General features: G+C 42.4%; 2 protein-coding genes and 1 long non-coding RNA gene across 5 annotated transcripts; all 3 read right to left on the reverse strand.

Moving 5' to 3' along the window:
• Positions 1-2823: 2823 nt before the first annotated feature.
• Positions 2824-5796, reverse strand: LOC123049141 (uncharacterized). Of its 2 annotated transcripts, XR_006423454.1 has the most exons (4): positions 3671-5796; positions 3469-3596; positions 3308-3376; positions 2824-3151 (listed from the first exon to the last, which is right to left on the reverse strand). It is a non-coding gene; the product is annotated as an uncharacterized lncRNA (long non-coding RNA). The 2 variants fall into 2 exon arrangements; XR_006423453.1 differs by having other exon boundaries at positions 3469-5796.
• A 690-nt stretch (positions 5797-6486) lies between these two features.
• LOC123055738 (uncharacterized) lies at positions 6487-16828 on the reverse strand. The gene is made up of 6 exons (XM_044479623.1): positions 16774-16828; positions 15817-15988; positions 15343-15367; positions 14776-14814; positions 14161-14349; positions 6487-7429 (listed from the first exon to the last, which is right to left on the reverse strand). Exons 1-6 carry the CDS (start codon positions 16826-16828, stop codon positions 6743-6745), a joined length of 1167 nt encoding a protein of 388 aa, XP_044335558.1. The 3' UTR covers positions 6487-6742.
• A 1428-nt stretch (positions 16829-18256) lies between these two features.
• On the reverse strand, positions 18257-22900 carry LOC123052439 (mitochondrial pyruvate carrier 4). 2 transcript variants are annotated; one of them, XM_044475616.1, is made up of 6 exons: positions 22751-22894; positions 21133-21258; positions 19313-19411; positions 19149-19201; positions 18670-18743; positions 18257-18578 (listed from the first exon to the last, which is right to left on the reverse strand). In XM_044475616.1, the coding sequence occupies exons 2-6, from the start codon at positions 21185-21187 to the stop codon at positions 18527-18529; spliced, it is 333 nt and encodes a 110-aa protein (XP_044331551.1). In that variant the 5' UTR covers positions 21188-21258; positions 22751-22894; the 3' UTR covers positions 18257-18526. The 2 variants fall into 2 exon arrangements, with proteins under 2 accessions (XP_044331551.1, XP_044331550.1); XM_044475615.1 differs by having other exon boundaries at positions 19149-19411; positions 22751-22900.
• Between the last annotated feature and the right edge of the window lie 1493 nt (positions 22901-24393).

The raw sequence follows: 24393 nt of genomic DNA on the forward strand, positions 1-24393 counted from the left end.
CAGCCATAGATGGCGCCCCCTGCTAATGATAGAGCATGTTTGGCTGTAGAATTAGTCTTGAAATTCTCTTTTTTGATGAACAAAAAAGCAAGAAGCAAACCTTTTCGAACTCGACAGGATCTCCCTTGTGATGTTCTCATAGTAACCACCAGTACCTCTTTGAACGTCGTCTACCACACCTGTGCAATCCAAAATAATCATTGGGGTTTGAATGCCCAGATCCGCAGCTAAAGCAAGAGCCTCCCAACATGCCAGGGCTTCTAGAATTGCTGGGTCATTCATATCAGGAAACATTGAACGTTTTTTGTATATATCAAGAACATTTTTTAAACGCATTTAACATTTTCCAAATACATGATTAGCATTTATGAAAACTTATATTTTTTAGGTCTATTTTTTCATATACATTGTACATTCTTTTATACATCAGGAACATTTTTTATATACACATTCAATATTTATAAAAGATGGTTAACATATTTCTCATATAGATTTTTTGGCATCTACGTTTCCCAAACACATTTTACATTTTCTGCATACTTTAGGAACGCTTTTTGTATACACGTTTAACATTTTTCAAATACTCCCTCCGTCCCATAATATAAGAACGTTTTTGACACTATCCTATAATATAAGAACGTTTTGACACTACACTAGTGCCAAAAACGTTCTTATATTATGGGACAGAGGGAGTACATGATTAACACTTCTTTTCATATATATATGTTTTGATGTCTATTTTTCACACATTGTACAATTTCTCATATACATTAAAACATTCTTTTATACAGGTCTAACAATTTTCAAATGCATGATTAATAAAGTGATTTTTCTATTAGATATATTTAGAATATTTGGAAATATAAGCAAAAGTAAAAAAGAAAGAAAGAATAATGAATGCAAAAAGAGGAAAAGAAAATGAAGAAAAAAAGCGCTAAAGGACTGTAGTCCACGCCGGGCCGGCCCATAGCGGCGGTTGCTTGACCGGAGGCATAGTCACGCCCATAAAACAAGCACGGAGCACCATCTCCGACTCAGGAACCCTAAAAAAAAATCTCCGACTCAGGAGGCTTCGTGCACACGGAGCACCGGGGAATCCTATTTGGCGCTGCAGCTGCAGGCGCCCGTTAACGCCGGGCCGGCCCATCTCATCTTCCCCTCAAAAAAGGTTGTCCCGGAGCTGGATCGAACCCGTGACCTCCGCGACGAGCGAGCCAGCTATAACCATCACGCCAACTGAACGATCAGAGAACCAACATCTTTTTCCACTATTTCTTATCTATACTTTCCTATTTCCTTTTTCCTTTTTTTTTCCTTTTTTCCTTTTTTGGTTTTTCGTTTCTGTTTTTTCAAAAAAAAATCTTCTTCTTGGTTCGATGTTTTTGTTTGAATTCGTGAACTTTTTTCTTCAAAATCGATGGACTGTTTTCTAAAATTTGATGAACTTTTTTCCAAATGTGATGAACTTTTTTTGAAATGCGATGAACTTTTTTCTAATTTGATGAACTTTTTTCCAAATGCGATGAACTTTTTTTAAATTTGATGAACTTTTTTCCAAATTCGATGAACCTTTTTTCAAAATTGATGAACTTCTCTTAGAAAATCATTAACTTTTTTCAATATCGATGAACGTTTTCCATTGATGAACTATTTTTCAAGTTCGTTGAATATTTTTTGAAAATCCATTAACTTTTTTTTCAATTTTGATGAACGTTTTTAAAAACCAATAAACTTTTTTTTTCAAATTTCGTGAACCTTTTTCAAATTCGATGATTTTTATTTTCAAAATCCACGGACATTTTTTTCAAATTTTGATGAACTCTTTTTTGAAAACTAATGAACTCTTTTCAGGTTTCTGAAATTTTCTTCCAATATGAAAAATTGTTTTCGAAATCCATGAACTTTTTCAAATTCATGGTATTTTTGCAAAAAATCCTGTGAAATAAAATAGCGTGCGACATTTGTTTATTAAGCTTTTGCCGCTGTTAGTAAACATTACCCGCAGGATAGGTCGAGTGGCTAGTGGTGTCGTATGTGAACTCGAAGGTGTACTGTGTTCGAGGCCTGTACGTGTCGTTTTCCAATTTTTGCGTACTTTTGAGTTCGCTGCTCAGCGCTATTCGTGGGCCGGCCCAACTGGGCGCCGTAGCGAGCGCCAGAGAGAGTTTCGGGCGCCTGAAGCGCCCGATAGGAGCTCCCCGGAGCACCATCTCCGTCTCAGGAGGCTTCGTGCATGTTAGGATTTAATTAGTAGGTTAAATAAAGGGATAATCCTCCCATGTAATATTCTATGTCGGTTAGTACGTAGTATGGCAACCGACATACCTCACACCCCTTCACGAACGGATGCGTCTCTCCATCGCGTCCCTTCCCCTTGTATAAATAGTAGTTGGATGCCCGTGCGTTGCTACGGAGTCAACAAAATGATTTATAAAACCAAAACAACAAGTACCATTTAGCCAGTTTTTTCAGCTTGCTCTCTTTTCCGACATCATAGATCACACACGTCAAACCGTAAAGAATTCAAGGTGTCATCCCTCACCCATACAAACTCAATAATCTATGATCCTCACCTCTACCATCAATGTTCTTCTAGGTCCTTTGGGACCCTCCATCTGTTAGAAGAAAAAAAGATGTCCCCTCAGCCAAGGTAGTAGATTAATCACAGAATCTTAAAATGGGTGATGAAGGGGGAGATGATGCAATGTCAATAGTTTTCTCACATTCTTCGAAATTCTTAGTGCGCACAGAGCCAAATCATTCCTACCTAATACGTTTGTTCAACTATTAGCAGCTATCATCATTAAACATGTGGTTGGACAATTGAAAGTATGAGAGCCTCAAGATATCACGTTTGTTTTACGCTATTCAAAATGGGCCATAATCCATGGTAATCGACAAAATTTCCCTAATCATCTATCTTTAGTCATTGAAGGGAGGAAAAGACAGAACCACCCTCACTTAAATCCCCAAAGGTTTGACTCGCGATGTGTCTGTCTAGACGCTCCAAAATGTGTCCTGTGCTAGCCTTCTCCTTCAATCTTTGCAGCCATCAGATCAGCTTCCCCCATATACCTGTCCTCCTCCATGCACCCTCTTTCGCCACTTCCTCCTCATCCTTTGGCGTAGGATCCTATGTGTTCACTTCTTTCTTGAGGCATCAAATGAAGTATATCATTGAACAAGCATTACAAGATGTTTAGCAAATAGTGTTTGTTCATAATTGGTTCAGCAGCATTTCGAAATCAACACATCTTCAGTAAATGCTAAAATGTTTAAGAAGCAAGACATGTATAAGTAACTTTACCATCTCTCTCAGCTATCTTTCTTCAGGAGCTCAGGGGCAGGGTGGTAAGAGAACCATGCAAAGATGATTCTGGGTGCAAAAACAAAGTAACACCATTTAGTGATCCAGTCATATTCCTAGTAGCTACATATTAGTTTGTGTTCAAAAAACAATGCACAAACCTTCTCACCGCCGATGTATCCTCCATCATGGTTGCAAGCTCCTCGTGTTCAATGTTTTTGTCAACATTCTCCTTTGACAAAAGTATCCTTAAAATCATCTCTCTGCCCTCTTTGCATTAAGGAGTGATCTTGCAAATACAAAATGGTTAAGATATGGGCATCAAATAAAAAATGATTACCAGCCAGAGAGTAAAGTCAGCACCGCAAACAACATTAGTAGCTTTAGTAACAAAGGAGAGGGACTGGCAACACCTTAGTTCCTGCACCAAATACAGAACAACACATAGTCAGGGACAGCACAAAAATAACAGCAGTGTTAGAACCCAGCAGAGGAAAATGATCTTCCTATGTGGTCCAATTCCAATAAATAGAACTACACCCCATCGTCCTGGACAATATAAGTTACAAATGCTCATGGCATAATTTTTTTTGTTTCGTTACCACCCAAACAGGTATATTATAAGAATGGGTGGCAATATAATTTGTATTTGCTGCACTTCTAGTAGTGTCATCTATCAACCATAAATATAAAGGAAGAGGCAAGGGAGTCGACCGCTACTTAGTGAACCCGTCCCCAATTGGCCGTGGCTGCTGTCACCAAATGCGAAGGACTTCCCTTCGTCAGTTACGGCCACCGTATGATCTTTCCAACACCTACTACAATTCTGTTGTATCTGTAGAATTGACAACTGCTAATTACCCTTTAGAAACATGTCGAGAAAATATGTAATGCCGTTGGAGTATTCAACTCAAGTATATTGGATGCTATATATTCATGGATTCAGCAATAGCATACACACCTGTTTAAAAAAATGAAAATGAAGGGCAATGCAGATGATTCTGTTACTTTGATAGTTTAGAAATAACAGTTGGCAGGTTACGCAAGTGTAACCCCATGTCCCAGCTGCTCCTCCTGCTGAACGCATTTCCGCTCACAAACTGGGCGACTTCCCATGCCTCCTTATATTAGATGAAGAAATACAGTGGAGTAAAGTAAGAGACTCATCTCAAACGTGGAGGAGGAAAGTAAGGAACTCACGGCAGTCGGAGGCGACGAAACGGATGTCCACACCCATGATAGAGCGCAGCCGCGTCGGGATACCAGGTTGCAGGCGCTTACATGTCTGGGCGTCCCTGACTCCAAAGTTGCAGGTATTTGCACGCTGGAAAATAAACATCGCTCACTGTAGAATATAGTTCAGGCACCCGACTACTGATTAGGCACCGATGCATACAAAAATCCTAGGCACAGCCAGGAAAAGTGACAAATCAACCCGGAAGCTAAAGTTGGCGCGTGCGCTTGACATGGCCTAAGTGTATTCAGCTCCCATGTTTGTCAGAGCCACCATGTCTCTTCAATCCATGTGTGAACATAGTCTGAAAATATATGTGATCAACAATGAAAGAGGAAAAGTGAAACTATATATCCTCAGAGGAGAGAAAAAACTAAACTTCCAGTAAATAAACGAACATACAATATTACATCAAGACAGTAGTGCCCCGATTCCTTCATTCCATTTCCATCTTGATATCTAGCTAGTCGATCTGGTTAACAAATTTGATATTGGTGTTTCCTTAATTTGTTGGTGCCCTCGACGATTCCTCACATCTCAGTGATCATGACATAGGATCGGAAATAGGAGGTGGATCCTCGTGTGCTCACGACACACGCAGGAACTCAAGCTGCCTTTGTCTCGGCCTCTCCAGCAAGCAAACCAAAACACCTAGAAGCAGAAGACAGAGAGATTTCGTCCTAGCACCTGGTCGAAGGAGACCGTGCTGTCGCTGAGCCGTCGTCGTTCAGTCGATAAGGCCGCGTCGGTCGGTCGGTGTAGGTGTAAGTTGCGCTTCCCGGATCCGTTGCCTTTCGTCCAGGTCGGCACACGCGTAGCGCAGGGGACAACACCGGCGCACCCAGCACCAGTATAAGCCACCCGTGCCGTTGCGCTGTTGCTGCGCTACAACCAGCGGAGGAGCGGCGGCGCCAGTGAGGTAGTGCCGTGGTGGTGGTTTCCGGTTTCCCCGGCGTCGGTGCGTTGGTGCAGACTGCGGAGAGCTCGGCACCGTACCAAGTACAACAAGAGTGGGGCAGCAGATCGTTGCGGCGGCACGGGGAGGACGACGAGATTGGGAGATGAGATCAGCCATTGCAACGTGGAAAGGAGAACCGGAGTGGTGGGGAGATTGGTGGCTGCGACCTAGGAAGGGGCACGAGAGTGCAAGAGATGGACGTGCGTGCGTCGACTTCCGATGGCATGGGATCGATCGTGGGGAGAAGCCCCTGCTTGGATGGGAAAACCGAACGTGGGAGCGAGAGGCGAGGTCGAACCACCCCCACGACTTTTTTGGTCGATTTTTTTTAGGGTTTGTTGTCGAGTGTTGGCGTATGTGGGAAGGAGACCGTACGAGGCGTGGAAGAAAAGATTGATTGCACCGGGTTGATTGAACCGCTTAGAGTATATGGGAGGATAGTGGCTAAACTGTTCACTTGAGGAGAGTGGGCCGTTGTTTTTGGGACAATGTTCAAGCAGGAGGCCATGAATCTGTCTAGTCTCGCCATGGGGGGTGAGTTTATCTCATTGCTCCTTCCTGGTGTAAAGCTGATCACTGAGGTTTATGTCTATCAAACCGAGCTCTTGAACCCAATGTTTGGAGCAACAGGGATTTCGGATAGGTAGGTTCAGTCAACCCAAGAGAACTGTCTCTTTCTTTCATCGCCATCAAAAGCAAAGGCTACCAAAAAAACCTTTACTATCACGAAGATCGTTAAAGAAAACATGGATCCAAATGCCAAGGGGAAAAATGGTGGAAAAGCTTCTCAAGGCCTCGTCCTCCTCACTGCGCAAGCAGTGAGGGTGTGCGTTACTTGCCTCTGGTTTTCCGAGGGTGATTGAAAAAAATCGGTGGGAGGACGTGGCTGGGAAGGTATAGATGGCCAGCGATAGCAGGGGAGGTCGAACCACCACGACGTTCGATTCTCCTTTTATTGTAGAAAAAAAGAAAAGAAGAGAAGAGAGATGTTGAAACAACAGTTGAATCATTTGCTCTCGCTCTTGTTTCGTTTACATTCACATTCAATACGTTATCAGCACGCTCGCCGTTGAGCGAGTCTCGCCGGAACAAAAACATCTACAAAGGTGAGAAAAGAGTTGCTTTTTCGCTGTCTGTAACGCGTCTCTGCCCATCGACACGACGGCCGTCGCTACGGCGGACCAGGCCGCTACCTTGGCCGCCGCCATGGAGCAGGAGGCTACCGAGGCTTCCGTGGTTTTCCTCATCGCCACCGGAACGGCGCCGCGAGGGTGCCGGTGCAAAACCTTGTGACGGCCGAGTAGGCGCCCGTGCCCCTGCCGGTGCAGGACCTTGGGCCGGACGTCGCGCCCCTGGTGCCGGCGGTAGAGGATTGGCTCCTCGCCGGTCTGGCAGCCCCGAGGCTGCACGTCGAACCCGTCACGTCTGTGATGGCTGCTCTGACTCCAGGGAACGGCACGAGCGACTCCTCAATGGCCGCTGCCGACGGTACGCAGGCCGGCGCGTCGCATGCATCCATCGGCTTCACGGCCGTGGATGTGAACACGGCTGCCTCGCCTCTGCCCTCGCCTACTCCCGCGACACCGTCGCCTTCGCCGACCCTCTCGTGACCCGCGGCCTCCCGCCTAGCTCGGCGGCGGCCTCGCCCTCGGGCAGACGCGGTCGCCGTGCCGGCTCGTGGAGCCCGGCCGCGCTGGGACTCGCGAACGGCGTCGCGCCCGGGACGCAGCTCCCTGGCAAACCTCGGACGAGGACGAGCATAGCGGGTGCGCCTCTCGCCGCCAGTGATCGCCGCTGCGGCGCATGCGTGCTCGTGGCCAGCCGGCCGGCCGTTGAGCGCTCCGCCTGGAACTGTCTCGGGCGTGGATAGGAAGATGCGATGGGGATTTAATTTCTTTGGTCGTTCGGTCGCTCTTCTTATCCACACGGACTGAACTGATTAGGCTGGGGCTGGCTCACGTGGCCCATGTGCATGCGGCAGAATCGCTCCAGCAGCCTATCCCTTTGTTTATTTTCTAATACAGTAGTTGCTTAATAGTTTCACTAGTACTTGTACTAGTTTACCTTCTTAGCAACTTATAGTAACATCACTAATAGCGGTGATTTATAACTGTTTTAGACTGTTAAAATTAGTACATCTATTTCAGTACTATATGTCTGTCGAGTACAAAGTATGTATTCCAGAATTTCTCAATGATGTGATATATTTCTACGTTTATCACGTGTCGAGATTAATTACATCTATTTGCAATTGAGATATTTAATTTTTTGCAAATATAGATGCAACATTCAAAGTGATTTCTTCGAACTGATGTTTTGGGGTCATGAGGTAGTGTGTAGATTTATCTACACCTACTGTATAAGCCTACATTTTGTCATATTTGACATTATGATTGCCAATGTGCTCTCCCGGACATTTAATTAAGTTATGACATAAGGCATTCGAAGTGTGAGTATCTATACTCCGCTAATGCTGCTAGATGTACTCCAATATTTTTTTGAGATTATCTATAACGTGTCATACTTAACAATTTTTGAGGTTCACACTAATGATTTCAAGTTCATTTCTTGAAATTTCATTTATTTTGCATATTTTATTACCACATAACCATGATGGACTTAATTTACAAAATGTAAATTAATATTCTCTGGCCTTGATGTGGTAATAGAACATAAGTATGGTTGTCATTTTATATTGTATCAGCACTCTGATATAAATAAGATTGTATGCATTCTATATTTTTGAGAAAGATTTCCATAGCGAAAATGCTTCAACTCGATATATAGATTTCTACGGGCCTCAATCCGATAGATGAGGAACAAGTATATGAAAAGACACCCTCTCTATTGTTTGGAGTGTACTACACATACATCCCACCCTTAGCACATGTTGCGTATAAAGCAATTCCATTGGTCACAATTTGTTTGAGTCCAAATTTTCTCAGCCATCAGAATTTGTGTGCACATCATGCACCAAAGGAAAGCTAATTTTGAGGCTCTCACACCTGAAGATACAAGCTAAACCACTTCAGTTCCTTGAACGCATTCGCCTTCAAGGAGACATTTGTGGTCCCATCCAACCATTATCTGGACCATTCAGGTATTTCATGGTTATAATTGATGCATCTACACAATGGTCACATGTGTGCCTTTTATACACACGAAACCACGCATTTGCCATGATAATGCGGGAAGTAATTAAGTTACATGCTCATTATCTAGAAAGTCGAATTAAAACAATTTGCATGGACAACGCTGCAAAATTCTCTTCATGCGCCTTCAATGACTATTGCATGGCCTTGGGGATTAAAGTTCAGCACTTTGTTCCATATGTCCACACTCATAATGGTTTGGCTTAATCTATCAATAATAGGACCAAACTCATTGCAAGACCTTTGTTGATAAAATGCACTTTACCAACTTCACGTTGGAGTCAGACCGTTTTACACGCCGTTGACTGATTAACTGCATATCGGAGTACTTCCCCTCTGCAATTGATACGAGGAAATCCTCCTAGCATTTCCCATCTGCGTAAGTTCGGAAGCGCTTCGCGCGTACCAATCTCACCACCGCTACGTACATCAATGGGTCCACAGACTAGGGATTTATGTGGGGTATAGATCTCTGTCGATCATAATGTACCTTTGAACCCCCATACGGGGACGATTCATAGCCCAGTATGTTGATTGCTAATTTGCTATATTGAAGGATGGATTATTTCCGGGCATTAGGGGGAGACTTCAAGTACCACATAGAATGCCAGGAAATCAATTGGGACTCCACGTTCCATCTCATATCCACGTACTCAAGAATCTGGACTATACGTTCGGAATTCACACATTTGCAACATATTGCAAATATCCTGCCATATTCATTTACTAATATAAAAGGTGTTACACAATCCTTTAATCCGGCTAGAAATGTGCCCAAAATAGTGGAGGTATCAATAAAAACCACTCAACTCCTCTTTCCTAAATAGAGGCGGAGTAGTAAGGCCTCTAACCAGGATCTAGCTTCCTACAAGCAACAAAGGCAATTGAGGAGGAATCCTCTAAGTCGGTAAATGCAAGTTAACCTAGCATTGACATACACCTTATGGGTAGTATACACCCAGTGGAAGGGAAACCTCCACAACCCAGCTTCAGCTTGCACACACTAGCTGGGACATCGGAACACCTAGACTCACGCGTATCGGGAAATCACGAAGAGTCGTCAAGGGTGCTTGAGATTTCCTCTAACAATCGATACTGGAGAACCATATAACCAAAGCCTACAACCGTCGACAAACATTTCTCTTGTATGATTGCCAACAACCTTCTTGATGAATTCAGGTCCAAAGACTATGGCCATAGCAGAGTGTAAACCACTCACTCGAACTGAAACAATCGAAGGCTGCAATCCAAGCAGAATTAGCCTCGCTGTTCCAAATGAATTCTCTATGCGATTCATTGCGTTTTCTTCCAGACACGGGACGAAAACAACAAGGTGGTGAGAAAGCAAGGCTAGTAGCATAAGGTCGGGTTTCCGCAGAGATTCGAGACCTACCCTCCAGACACGAGTGGAATCATTCTTTTCGATACTTATATAATTGGCAGTACAAAGTCATCTATCTATGCAGTTGATAGATGCAGTGACTACATATTCATGTAGATCACTAGATTCAGATATGTATGGTTCCTGAAGGAATCTCAATCTGAATCAAAATGCAAACGCAACATATATTGTGTAAAGTCAATAAGTCACAACATGACTTATTGTTCTCGGTAAATTTTGGTACAACCGACGTAGTGATGTTCCTTATACACAAGGACTACTCCTACAATGATGATTACCAATGTGTGTTCGTCATACACAAGGATTACTCCTAAAATGACGAAGCATGTGATCATATACAAGACGGAATTTGAGATGAAGGTTTTTGATAAAACCATATAGTTCTTGAGACTAGATCTCGAACTACTTCACTCAAGTATTATGGTACACCAAGTTGTCTAGCTATGTCAGAAAATATTGGATAAACTTAATATGGACACGTCATATCCATTCCCCATGTCGGTTGTTCGATCTCTAGACGTAGAGAAAGATTTACTCAAACCACGGGAAGATGTAGAAGAGATGTTGGGACATATAGTTCCATATCCCAATGCTTTTGGACCCACCAACACAACTGGTTGGGATCAAGAATATTTTTTGATATCTCCAAGGCACTAAATATCTTGACCTGTTCTTGTAATTCCGGAGAAATCCGAACTCCAATATCATCACACACTGACATTGGCTACTTCTCCAATCCCCACAATGTGTACCTACATGGTAGAATTGTCACTCCATTGACGTTTTTCAAATAGACTCTGGTGGCTACACCTATCAATCATTCTGAGATACGATGCTATGTGTTAACATGTATGGCTTCACGGAATGATAAACCACATGCATTTGTCATGTGGCATTGGTTCTCTTGAATCATAAACCATTATCTACACAGATAATGTTGCTTGTGTTGCATGGATGCAAACATGATACATCAAGAGCAATATCACTAAGCATGTTGTCCCTCAATTGTTTTATCCTTATGAACTCTAGAAGAGTCGGGGAATAAACATCTTGCAAATCCAAATCATGCAAAAATGTTGTTGGTTTGTTCATGAAGTCTCTATCAACTTTAATATTCCTGAAGGTGGTATTCGACGGCTTCGAGATATGCAAGAGTCAGGGGAGTATCTTCCTGAACTATTCATATTCAAAGCATCATATTACACTCTTTTTCCCTTTATGAGTTTACTATCCAGGTTCTCATCAATGTTTTTAATGAGGTAATATCAACATAAGTTCATATGTCATACTATCTGTTTTCGCCACCGGGGTTTTTAGGAAGGTATACACGACATATTTATTGACCTCTATATTCTATGGATTTACTTCATATCGAGTTAAAAGAGACGATAATCATTATATGCTGTGACATTTTCTCCTTATTTTCCACTGGGTTTGAAGGAGTTTTAACAGCATATTCAACCATTATATGTTGCATCATTTTCTCCTTATTTTTCCACAGGGTTTAAAGAAGTTTTAGCAACATATCATACACACTACTCCTCGCATTTTTTCCCCACAGGGTTTTTGGAGGAGATGATTCCAAAGATGTTCGATCGCAAGGACAAGGATAAGGAAGGATTAGGGGGAGTGTTAGGATTTAATTAGTAGGTTAAATAAAGGGATAATCCTCCCATGTAATATTCTATGTCAGTTAGTACGTAGTATGGCAACCGACATACCTCTCCATCACGTCCCTTCCCCTTTTATAAATACTAGAGGTTGGGGCGCCACCTGGTGGCGCCGCCTAGGCAGGCCTATGCGCACTTATCTTGTTTCAACACATTGGGCTGCTATGTTTTGTCCTAATCTCACTCATGTATATCAATACAGGCATATATATTATAACATTAGGATATAATAGTACCACATTGATCAAATATACAGATACTATAATATTTGAGTTCAGAACCATCATAGGCAGGGGTACATCTAATGAGGATATGTACAACTCTCACATGGAGCATAAAACGGTACAATGCACTACAGTTAATCCAAAAGCATCCTCATGAGGCCATGACTTGGCTTTGTCAAAAGCCCGCTGTACGCAATCGCAAGAGACGACCAGTAGCAATGCGATCCGGATACTCACGTCTGAAATTATTTTGTATCATTCCCAGTGGACCTCTTACGCTTATATTCACATAAATCCGAATGAAGCTGCATCAAGAAATAAATTTCAGAAATGAGAAACAACATCTTATAAGAACAAAAAAAATACATGTTACATATAGTAATATTTCCCTACAGCCTAATGGTACAAACAAATCAAAGGCTTAGTGTAGCTAAAAGACAGAAAATGCAAACTGACTATGGTGTCACTGCTAAAGAAGCACAAATAGCATCAATGTCTAGTGAAAAAAAAAACAGAACAGAACGAACTTTTTTCAGAAAATACATAGTACTATTACATAACACTTCTTGAAGCAAAAAACTCTTCTATGTAGTACTATTACATAACACATTTGAAACAACGTGCGCTAAAACGAAGTTGGAACCTTGTTCTTCCTTGAAGAAGTGGGAGAAGAAACTTCCTCTGGTTTGTAATAAAACCTCCTGGTGAAACAAAAAGATAAAAAATAGGAATGCTCAAAAAAGTCTTTATACATAATGAGCAGGGGCATACTGAATTTATGAAGGCTGGGTAGAGCAGGGACTTAATGAAATAATGAGGCTGACTTGTAAATATTATTCCTTCCTTCTATAAAGCTAAGGTAAGCCATTGGCGTACTCTCGAAAAGAAATAATGAGGATGAAGAGAAATATTGATCACTGATGCATACAGAGGGATAACTGATAAGCATGGATTTGAGAAATGAAGGCGGAACAATGAGAAGGTAGTTACTGAAATAATGAAGAAACATGTGCACTGAAGGTGACCAGAGAAAGAAGAGACTGAAGATTTACTGAAAGAACTGTAAGATACTAATAATATATATTGGCAGCCTAACAAACATTTAACATTATGAGCAATAAGCACAAAAGCAAACAAAAAAAGTAACAATATGAAGAAATACTATTTCTCTATATAAAGTGTGTTGGGATCAGAAAAAATTATTTACAAGTCCAACTAATCCGCCAAATCTGGTTGTTTAGCCCACCTGCAGACAGCCCAGGGCAAAGTCAAATTAGATGGACCTCCCCCTAAAGCTGGTAGAGAAAAGGAAGTCATGACTAAGAAAACCTTGAAACAATTAGATAATAACATAGAAACTTTTTCCCTCTAGTGTAGTGAATTTTACAACGAAAAACCTTCCTTTCCCTCCACTATACTGAATTTTACTACGAAAAATCTTCCTTTGCCTATGTGGATTAGATGATATCTTGAATTATTGGTTGTGCCGATACAAAATGAGAGAACAAAGCTAAGAAAGAAGAATGAGCAAAACAAAGTATATATGCACAAGGAGCACTACAGACTGAAGTAGATAATGAAAGACTGAACAAAGTGTGACTGAATATGACTGAAGAAAGAGGAAAACTGGAGACTAAGGACAAAAGAAGTTAAAGAAAGGATGAACAAGAACTAATGCTGAATATGATTGAATAAAGAAGAAAACTGATGACTAATAAAAGAAAAAGTACTAAAATCCTAATCGGAGAAATAAAAAATTTGAATAATAAGAACAGGGATACTGAATATCTGCCAAACCAAGAATAAGTGAATCAAATACTGAAATCTCATAAACTGAAAATAAAAGAATGAAGACTAAGAACATAGACTAATGCAAAATCAGAGAGAACCTACATGGAAAAAATCAAACAAACATTTAGTGGTACAGAGAAAACCTACATGAACAAGGGACCTACCTTCTCATCTCTATCTCAATCCATACGAATAGAATTTGAGAATGAAACCACAGATCTAAACTCCCCCAATCATCGAGCTCCCGCACACAGAACCAACAAGCAACAAAATACATCCTTGATGTAATCATAGAGGAAACCGGGGTGGAGATCAACCTCTTATGCCGGTGCCGACAGTTCCCTCACTCCATGTCACATCTCTCTCCACCGCTCTAACAAGGGGGGCATGGATATCAAACTTCAAGGAACCAGAAGAAGTACCGGCGATGAGGTCCGACTTGAGGTGCCCAGCCCATAGGCTGGCGCCCACTCCAGGAACGGGAAGAAGTATCGAAGCGCCGCCGCCACGTGCGGTCTGGCAGCTCGCTCACGCACCGGCACCGCCACGTGGAATGGGTCACCTGGGAAGGTCTCCTTGAGGTACCACCAGAAATCCACCAACGGCCGCGCCTTACCATGAACATCAGAAAATGGTAAGTAATGAAGAAATGTCCATGACCAAAAAGCCAGGACATAAATTGAACATTCGGAAAAATGAATGAGACGCAAATCATTTTGTGGTTTGAGTGCTGCTCATTGTACATGAGTGACTTGGTTGAAGTGAAGAAAAAGAAAAATACCTTTTGGTTTTGGTTGAGCTTTCCTGCAAGTGCTAGCAATAGGGTTTTTTGCCACAACCTGGGGCTCAAAGAAGAAGAGTCATCCATTTATGTATGCGCACGAAACAAATGCAGAAGAAAATCTCAGAGATCTTCGTGCTCACCCAAATAAGATTGCAGAAGAAAATGTATCATGAAACATTCTAAATTGCAAAAAATAGGAAACTAAAATACTTGAAAACTTGGAGGGTTCTACATGAGTACACCTCAAACAAACCCCTCCATCACTATCAGCATTGTAGAATATATTGCAAGCCTGTTAAACGAACAAATAAGCAGGCTAACAATGTAAAATATTTGATGGCGATGAATGTCAGGATGAGCGAAGGTGGACCAAAAAAAGATAAGAAACTGATGTATTGAGTTAGAGGAAATTTGCAACAATGGATGACAGGAATTCAAACATATCAAGGGCATTTATTTACATTCAGATGTCAATTTTTAAAAAGAGTCAGCTCCCGAAATATAAACCAGACATTTAAATTCAGTATCTTTTGAATTCATGAATTTGTTTTGGGTATCAAGAAGAGTGGAATCAAATCTTCAAAACACAAGAAGTACGACAAATAATCAACAATGATTCACAGCAAAATTGCACAGTATCCTCACCTGCTACTGGTACCTCCCCTCTACATCACCACCCGGGGCAACTGCCGCCACCACTTCCGCCGTGGCCATCTTTTGGATCTCGTCGCCGATGGCTAAACCCCTGAGCAGGATCCTGGATAACATATGCGGCGTCACCGCCGCCAGCTCGTGCTTGACTGGGACAAGGTGTCCTCACAGGTGCTTCCACCCCAATCCTCACCCTGCATGCACAGAATGAAAATGACAAGACGAGCGCATCATGAATTAAGCAACTATAAATGTAACCTACACTGATATTAGTGTCCTAATATTTGACCACATATCCCAACTGAATCTGTAAGGTACCCTACAAAATCAGGAACACACGCATATACATGCAAATTCCTCTGGTTTATCTGTAACATGCTATAACTTCTTATACTCTGCTTCATGTGTCAATTGGCAGAATGTTCGCTAAATCACTGATTTTTAAAGATGCAAGTACATCTGAGCCATTTAGTAGTATCAGCTATAACTACATATCATAACACTAAATGCAGAATCATCTAGATCTCAAGGTGCAGTACTTGTTTAAGATATCTTTTCTTATCAGTGCCTGCAATGTTTATGCCTACACTAATAAGTCCAGTTTTCAGTCACATTGAGCATGTAACACTCCAAATCGACATACCTTTTGATCCAGCCTGGAGCTTTAGGATCCATTGCGCCTACCGACTGCTTGGAGGCTGGCAGCAAGACCTCCATCCCAGCATCGGCCACGCCCTCCGCCGCACAGATCTGGCCATCCACGCTTAACACCGGCACCTCAGGTTGCTGCTCAGCAGCCGTCGTCGCTGCTACTCCTGCATCAGGATGTCACTGTCGTTCACATCCTCTAGGAGCGTGAATCTGGCAATCGGTATGAGCAAACACGGGATTGATCACTGTTGAGGGGTCTTACAGTGCAGCAGTGGCGTGGCACGTCAATCATTCCAACCAAATAGTTTTTAAGAAGACAAAAGGCCTCATGCCTGGCTAATAACCCTGTCATAGCATTCCAACTGGATATGTGTGACTGTAAACAAGTAAATATTGTTCAATTGTTCAAGAGATCAAACAAATCAACAACACCTCTGTAATGATAAAAGTATAAACTTGCAATTTAACATGAGACTATAGTTGACTCGCGTTGATAAGAAACCAAGAAGACCTTGGCATGAGAGAACAATAAAATGCTGCTGCTTTGATAAGGAATAGTGACACAGATAACTGAACGACTGAACCCAAGAACCTTCTAAAGTCCTTTTAAAAAGCAAGTAATTCCAGAAAATGATAACCGAGGAATTAATACAAATAAAATGAGATCGTTTTTGTCATCTTTCTAATTTGCTGGTCTCAGCAGCTAAAGGTCCATCCTAGATATTGCATTATATAACCACATGAGTAATTGCAATTGCCTTGACCAGGAGAAAGAGAATATATAAGCTTGTCGGTTCATGGCAGCCATGAGCTTCACATCATCCTAAAACTCTACAATATCACATCATGCTTGGTGAAAATAATATGCTAAAATATTCAGTTTGGAAATCACAACACTTCGAATGGACAGAAGAATTATTGTTAGATAGTAAGGTCCCGTTCGGCAAACCACTGCTCCTTGAAATACCAGGATCTGCGGAGCTACTGTTTGCTCGCTCCAACATTTTAAGCTACTGCTTCGTCCGCTCCGGGAGCAGAGTCGTGGAGCCGGAGGGACTCCGAACAGGCCTTAAGCCTAAATTTATTCTGTTTTTGGAAGGGAACAGAGAATAGGGAAATGTACAGTGCTTGGTAGATGCAGTTTGATAGGAAACAAGTACGTACTGCTCTTAATACTTACTTAAACAACAGTACAGACAACGTCATAGGAAATCAGTTATGCAAAAAAGAAAATGGCCAAATCTATATAGCCTGTTCGTAGTTTCATTCTTGTTAATTGCAGACGCATGGCAGGTTGTACAAGACATTCTCTTAGAATTAGATTTACTTTCAAGTGTCTTGTTGTAGTCAATTATCACAAATACATACTATGTAAAAACCTAGCTAGATCCAAATCTCCAGGACAGCAAGGTACCAACATAACAAGACTAACCCAAAATTTATTTGGAACCTAGCTAGACCTGAGAATCTACTCCACGAGAAGAAACCAACAACCTATTTACAAAAACCTAGCCAGTACTTGACTCCTCTCCTGAAACGGGAAGGGAGAGAGGCCACCAAATGGTACAGGAACATAACAGGAGAAGAAGCTCACCAGACTGTGGCGGGCGTGGTCGCTGGAAGCAGAGGCGGAGCGAGCACAGTTGATGCGAAGACCAACTTCGGGAATGAGGGGGCCATCTTCTTCCTCCCCCGTGGCCTCCATGTCCTCCTCTTCTTCCTCCCCCATGACCTCTTCTCCGTCCTCCCCCACGACCTACACTCTAGGGTTATCTGTGCGGGCGCAAGCGGGGGCGTAGAGCTGCGACTAGGGCGGGAAATCGGTAGAGTGGGGCGAGGTGGAGTCCCGTCTATTGATGGCGGCGCCGGAGACGGCCATGCCCAGGAGGAATCGGCGGTGGCGGTGAAGGCGGCGGCGGCGGTGTATTGTGGAGAGAGAGACAGGAAAGCGAGAGGAGAAAGGGGATCGAGCGAGCTGTGCGGGAGCATGAACCTTGTTTTTCTTTTTGTCTTCTTGTGACGACGTGGCTAGCGCGAGAGTGCGCCCTTTGCGCCACCGTTAATGGGTTGTATGTTGAACCTCAATGGAATATGACAACAGTTGGAGCACCATCTCCGTCACCCCTCAAAAAAAAAGGAGGCTTCGTGCACGCCCCGTGCCGCAATAGCCCTTACTCGTGCAAAAGGCGGCACACGACCATTGCGGATGCCAACTAATAGCAATTTTATCTCTATAGTTTTTAGCCATTGCCCTCGGGAAGCCAATATGGCGGCGGATCTGCTAGCTAAGAACTCGGAGGTGTCTCGAACAATTGTTTGAAAATCAAAGCCCCCGGGTTTCTTAGTGGATGTTTTAACAAACGATGTATCTTTATTCTCACATGAAATATAAACCGCCATGATGGCATTTTCCTAAAAAAAACTAATAGCAATGGTCTAGTAACAAACGACTGAATGGCAGGACAAAATACAAGGGATCGGTTGATGTATTTGCATGTTTTTTTTTTGCACAATGCATAAAGAAATATTTGCTTGTTTGTGTAAATTTTGCACATTGCTCTGTTCATGGGTGCAACTGAGCGACACAAACCAATTCGGACATGGAAAGAAACAATGGATTCCTGTCTCAGATGAAACGACACATCCCTGCGGCACACTGAATTTTAGGCAGCGGGGCTTTCAGTCGATTAATCCGTTCGTCACTATCCTTCCAGTGATGCGGCAACCTCTTTCTCATCTTCAAAGTAGTCTTTCCTGCAAAGAAAATCGACACAAACTGTGGCATCTTACTTTTCTGAGACATGAAGCAGCAAATGGGAAAACACGAATCAACTTCGTGACAAACCTTATTTTACGGGAAAGCTGATACAAGCCTGTGCCGGCCATTGCAACGTTTACACTGAAAAGGTTCCAGTTTTTCTGGAAGATTATAACATTACCAAGGATGAGATAAGCAACGTTATAATGGAAAGCACCACAGAATAAGAACAATGGGTGCTCCAACAGAAATAAAGATCTTATATGTCTCAATGCCGCCCATTGCTGTTCAGGAACACTTTCAGAGCAAGGTCAATAAGAAATCAATATGATAGTTAATAACAAGGAGAGTGATTGTTCCTTACTGAGGTCTGGGGTTCAAGGGTACTCAAAAAATGAAAGGAGAAGGCTTAGGAATATTAAATATTCAACAAGAAGCTGAGCATCAACAGCCAGTCCAGGGAGTACTTAAAAAGGTATCATATCAGAAGATCCATGCAACAAACAATATCTTTTTAGCACGAAATGTTACAGATTAAATGTACTGAACAAGTATCAATGGCTTACCGGTGTAATGACCATGCTGTAGCGTGACCAGATGATTCCAGTGCAAGCAACAGCTGCACGCGATACAACAGAAGTAGCATGTGAGAAGTACACAAGGATTGCGTAGTAAACAAGTGGGCATGTTGTCTGGAACACAAGTGCAGAATTGCCTGGCATGGACATACCAACTTGCTGAGGATAGGATATCTTTTCCGGTGGCTTGGCGAAATCGGCAATGTTCGCAATGCTGATACCCCATTTAAATGTTGGAGCCCAAAAATGAACTGCAATGTAGGTATATTGTCTCAGTATCTTAGGTGCAATAACTTGTTAAATGCACTATCCAATAGATTTCCATTACATACATGGTTAAATGCACCATCCAGCAGATTTCGATTACATTTTAGTGCAAAACCACAAAATTTGGCATTTGACATGGTCCATGATTCACAATACTGACCAATAACACATTTTCCACGATGCAAACTAGTGTAATGCTAAGTTGAGTATCGCATAGCCAATAATGCAGCTCAAGCATGGGAAGACCTTACATAAAGTTGGTAAAAGCTGGTGAAGAAGCAGGAGACCATCTAACTCTCTAAGGAGAAGATGTTGTCTCGGGGCGTGAGAAAACATCAGTATTTACCACTATATCACTTTAATCCCTAACTTATTATCACAAGAACGCAAGATCTTTGCAAGCCTTTTCTTAGTACTCCCTCCGTCCGGAAATACTTGTCCTAAAAATGGATAAAATGGATGAATCTATAACTAAAATAAGTCTAGATACAACCATTTCTAGGACAAGTATTTCCGGAAGGAGGGAGTACGAGTTTACCAGGGGGAAATTCAGATACGAGAGCAAATGAAAAATGTGCAATTGGCAAGAGGATGAACAATTCAGTTCCATGGTGAGCTAAAGGACATCGACTATGTACTCTTTATGTGCCCCATCGCTAAGTTTGTTTGGAGCTGTATGAGAGATACATTCGTTTGGCAGGGAGTTCCCCACTCCCTATTGTACTTTGTGAGGGACATTTTCAAATCAAGTATGTTGATAAAATATCTGGCCATAGCCACTATGGCTAATCAGAACAGAACAGAAGAAGTTCTTGGCTAACTCGCTGATGCATTATAATACATATTTTTACTCCCACGCAGTGCAGCAATGTAGATGTCTACTCAGCGAAAGTAAGCAGAAGGTGGAACTGGCTAGTACCAGAATCAAATGGGTCATCAGCGAATTGCACCATGAAGCGCAGTGGTTGTCTGCAGGAGGGGTCTGAAAAATTGCCGTTTCTAGGTTTTTTTTCAGGTTTTATCTGTGATGTCATTAATCTGTCTTAAATTTGTATTCTCGTTCACTTTTTTTCTCCTAGTCCTTTTTGAATACAAGGAAAGTTGTCATCCCAGTCCCATATACTCCCTCCGTCCCAAAATAAGTGACTCACCTTTGTACTAGCTTTAGTACAAAGTTAGTACAAAGTTCAGTCACTTATTTTGGGACGGAGGGAGTACTAAAAAGCAGAGTAACATATAGTTCTTCTGGGTTTACGGGGTGCCACAAACCTGGAAAACCCAACACAAATCAAATTGCACATGAGCACAAGCTAAAAGGAGAAAGAAAAAACAAAAAGTCCAATGACAGGCAGAATAAGCCAACACTGGCCTTTATAACAACCAATGCAGAACCAGAACATGATCAAAGACAACTGTTCAAAGCTGGCTACCGGGTTGCTACTTTTCTGTTACTGTTTTTAACTGAACAAATAATTCCCCAGCATCCCTCTCCTCCTAAATTCTAGTCTGGCAATCGGCTATCACTCCTAAGCAATGCTGGTAAGTATCCCTCTGTATAAAAAGAACATGTGCAAGCTATCCTGATGTCAATAAAAATCATTAAAGAGAGTCTTGGTGTGTACAATATCTAAAATAAAGCTGGCAATTGACAACCAAAACAGAATTAACAACTAGAAACTTAAGGGCGGGTATGAATATCACTAACTGGTTTTGGGGCCAGCAGGATGGTTCCAAAAAGCTTGAAGCTTTGAAGAAGCCATTGAAACTATAACAGGCCTTCCTGTTTTTCTGCACGACCTGTTTTCACTCACTTAATTGCTGTCCCGTGCTCCTACAAGCAGACATAAAAGTGTATCTGTAAATCGTCCATAATCAGCACAATACAATAGTAAATCAGTCAGAATCCTGTGCAGCAGTTTGGATATTGCCAGGGTAATTTTTTTTTTACTCAAGGACTGAAGTTCATGCAATATTAAAGAACCAAAAATGAGCCCACTGCAAAAACATGATAGCCAATAATCTGCACCAACAATGGACACAGCCAATAAACTCTCTCCATACATACATTACATAGTTAAACCAAAATATAGTGATTTGCGCCATTGACTATAACAGAAACTTGATAACTACTCCCTCTGTAAACTAATATAAGAGCGTTTAGATCACTAAAGTAGTGATCTAAATGCTCTTATATTAGTTTACGGAGGGAGTAATAGGCTATGTAAGGGCAAGTTTGCTTCCGCAGAAAAAAAAAGTAGAGACGTATTTGGCCCTGCTCCGACTCATAAGTTGAGCTGCTACCAAACTAGAACTGGAGCCAGCTGAGGAACTGTTAGTTTGCTAAGTTGGCTTTTAAATTAGGAAGAAACAATGTGAATTCTCCTTACGCTCCTTGAGTTAGGACTTAATTGTACTTATCACTAAACTTTAATTGGTATCTTGCACTGTATGATGAGAGTTTCCTCTACCAACAAAATATGTGGCATCCTAATAATAATATGAATGTTCATACCATACACCGAGTCACAACTTTCAACGGAAGAGAGTAACTTACGCCATATGAATCTCAGGAATGAAAACAAAAGACAATGGTATTCAATACTGAGTACACAACAGTATGCCAAATTGAAGAACATGTCCAAAGATGAATAGCATTCATAAAATATGCTTTGAATGTCATACAGAATTCTATCTTCTCAATCAATAATTCCTTCTACAAGAACATTGAACTAACATAGAAATCCGTTTGATAGATTCAGAATGCCCACTACCAACATTATGAATGTTCTCTAAATAGAACAATCGTGGACAGAACTACATCCAACTCGCCAAACATATAAAAAAAAGACGGTGAAATTATCGTCTCTACTTCACAGTATTGTCCACTCTCTGTCAAAATAAGCATCCTGTGCATATGAACACATGATACAATTATCGCGCCGAGGATGCAGAAAGCCGAGGAGGGTCCAGGCCGGTGGCTGCAGAATCAGGGCTAGGGGGAAGGGAACCTTGACGGACCAGGAGAGAGCGCCCTTGAGGTCGCCGGTGGTCCGCACTGGGCCGGAGTCCTTGTCGCCGTTCCGGACTTCTCGTACATCCTCTCTCCTTTGCTTCGATCCTATTCGATCCAGGCGAAGGCTAATGGGTACAGCCGTACAGGAGCAAGGGAACGAAGAGGGTATATCGATCGTTCCTTCGAAATCCATGGTCAAACTTAAATCGTGGTCGTGGGTCGCATCTCCCCCAAGACCAAGAGAACCATCAGATTAGCTACATATCCCTGTTGAGTGTAGACAGCAGGAGGAGGGTTAGAGATCGGTCACCTGAGACGGCCGCCGCCGGTCGCCGGAGCCGAAGAAGCCGATGAAAAGAGGGGATGGGGTGGTAGATATGATTCAGGTGAGGTGTCTCTTTCAAGTTGCGCAGGTCAGACGAGAAGGCCTGCGCTGGACTCTGAGGCGAGCGCCCTGGCGATAGACTCCAGTGGCGGCTTTGGGCCACAGTGGACATTTTTTCATTTCGCCGCAATTGGGCCACCGCTCATGGGCCGGCCCACTCAACGGGCGCAGTTAGCTCGGTTTTCCTGTTGTTCGCATGGTTCTTGTTCCCTCGTTCCTCGGTTCCAGTCGACCGTTGGGTTCTAAAAAAAATTCACAAATTCTGAAAAAAAATCGTGATTTTAAAGAAAGTTCGTGAAAATGAAAAAGGTTACAATTTTAAAAGGCGCCAAATAGGATTCGGTTTATAGCTCACATTGATAATAGGTGTGTGCACAATGTCTAAGGTTGGTCTCTATAAGTACGTACATGGACTTCTTTCAAAAAAAGAAGGCGGACAATATGCGTGAGCGGGGTGAAGGCTTTATCATATTGGCCACCTCGATCACAGTTGGATGACGTGCGAGACAGTCGTCCGATCTTCACTCGTGCCAGCGCGGCCATTTTGCAACATTGAGCATGGTGCCCTCTGGGCTTTTGCAACACGAGTCTTGTTACACTCCGTCAAACCGTTATTTGTTATTGCAACATGGCCTATATTGAGACCTAAACATACTCACGTTACAACACGAGATGCATTGACATCGAAACAAACGTAGTGTTGCAACCGCAACAAGCACCACGCTGCCTCCACAACATGGGTTCACGACCTAAACATACTCACGTTACAACACGAGATGCATTGACATCAAAACAAACGTAATGTTGCAACCGCAACAAGCACCAACGTATCTATAATTTTTTATTGTTCCATGTTGTTATATTATTAATCTTGGATGTTTTATAATCATTTTGTAGTCATTTTATACCATTTTTTGGTACTAACCTATTGACATAGTGCCAAGTGCCAGTTGCTGTTTTCTGCATGTTTTTTACATCGCAGGAAATCAATACCAAACGGAGTCCAAACGCAACGAAACTTTTTGGAGATTTTTTTTGGACCAGAAGACATCCACTGGGCCGGAGAAGCACCTAGGGGGTGCTCCGAGGGGAGCACAACCCACCAGGGCACGCCAGGAGGCCCAGGCGTGCCCTGGTGGGTTGTGCCCACCTCGGGTGCCCCCCGGACCGCCTCTTTGCTCTATAAATACCCCAATATTCCAGAAACCCTAGGGGAGTCGACGAAAATCAATTCTAGCCGCTGCAGAGTCTAGAACCACCAGATCCAATCTAGACACCATCACAGAGGGGTTCACCCCTTCCATTGGTGCCTCTCCGATGATGCGTGAGTAGTTCTTTGTAGACCTTCGGGTCCGTAGTTAGTAGCTAGATGGCTTCCTCTCTCTCGTTTGATTCTCAATACAATGATCTCTTGGAGATCCATATGATGTAACTCTTTTTGCGGTGTGTTTGTTGGGATTGGATGAACTTTGAGTTTATGATCAGATCTATCTTTTTATATCCATGAAAGTTCTTTGAGTCTCTTTGATCTCTTATATGCATGATTGCTTATAGCCTCGTATTTCCTC

The sequence above is a fragment of the Triticum aestivum genome, chromosome 2D (genome assembly GCF_018294505.1).
Source record: "Triticum aestivum cultivar Chinese Spring chromosome 2D, IWGSC CS RefSeq v2.1, whole genome shotgun sequence".
Taxonomy (NCBI): Eukaryota; Viridiplantae; Streptophyta; class Magnoliopsida; order Poales; family Poaceae; genus Triticum; species Triticum aestivum.

What these genes read in the sequence shown, in the direction of transcription:
- LOC123055738 (XM_044479623.1), bottom strand. Translation starts at nt 16,828, where the DNA reads ATGTTGGAGCGAGCAAACAGTAGCTCCGCAGATCCTGGTATTTCAAGG. An exon ending in TGGTATTTCAAGGAGCAGTG is followed by an intron (nt 15,989 to 16,773) that starts GTTTGCCGAACG and finishes ATCCTGATGCAG; the next exon opens with GAGTAGCAGCGACGACGGCT. An exon ending in ATGCTGATAGTGATGGAGGG is followed by an intron (nt 14,350 to 14,775) that starts GTTTGTTTGAGG and finishes GTTCATGGTAAG; the next exon opens with GCGCGGCCGTTGGTGGATTT.
- LOC123052439 (XM_044475615.1), bottom strand. Translation starts at nt 21,187, where the DNA reads ATGGCTTCTTCAAAGCTTCAAGCTTTTTGGAACCATCCTGCTGGCCCC. An exon ending in TCCTGCTGGCCCCAAAACCA is followed by an intron (nt 19,412 to 21,132) that starts GTTAGTGATATT and finishes CCTACATTGCAG; the next exon opens with TTCATTTTTGGGCTCCAACA. An exon ending in ACAGCATGGTCATTACACCG is followed by an intron (nt 18,744 to 19,148) that starts GTAAGCCATTGA and finishes ATAATCTTCCAG; the next exon opens with AAAAACTGGAACCTTTTCAG.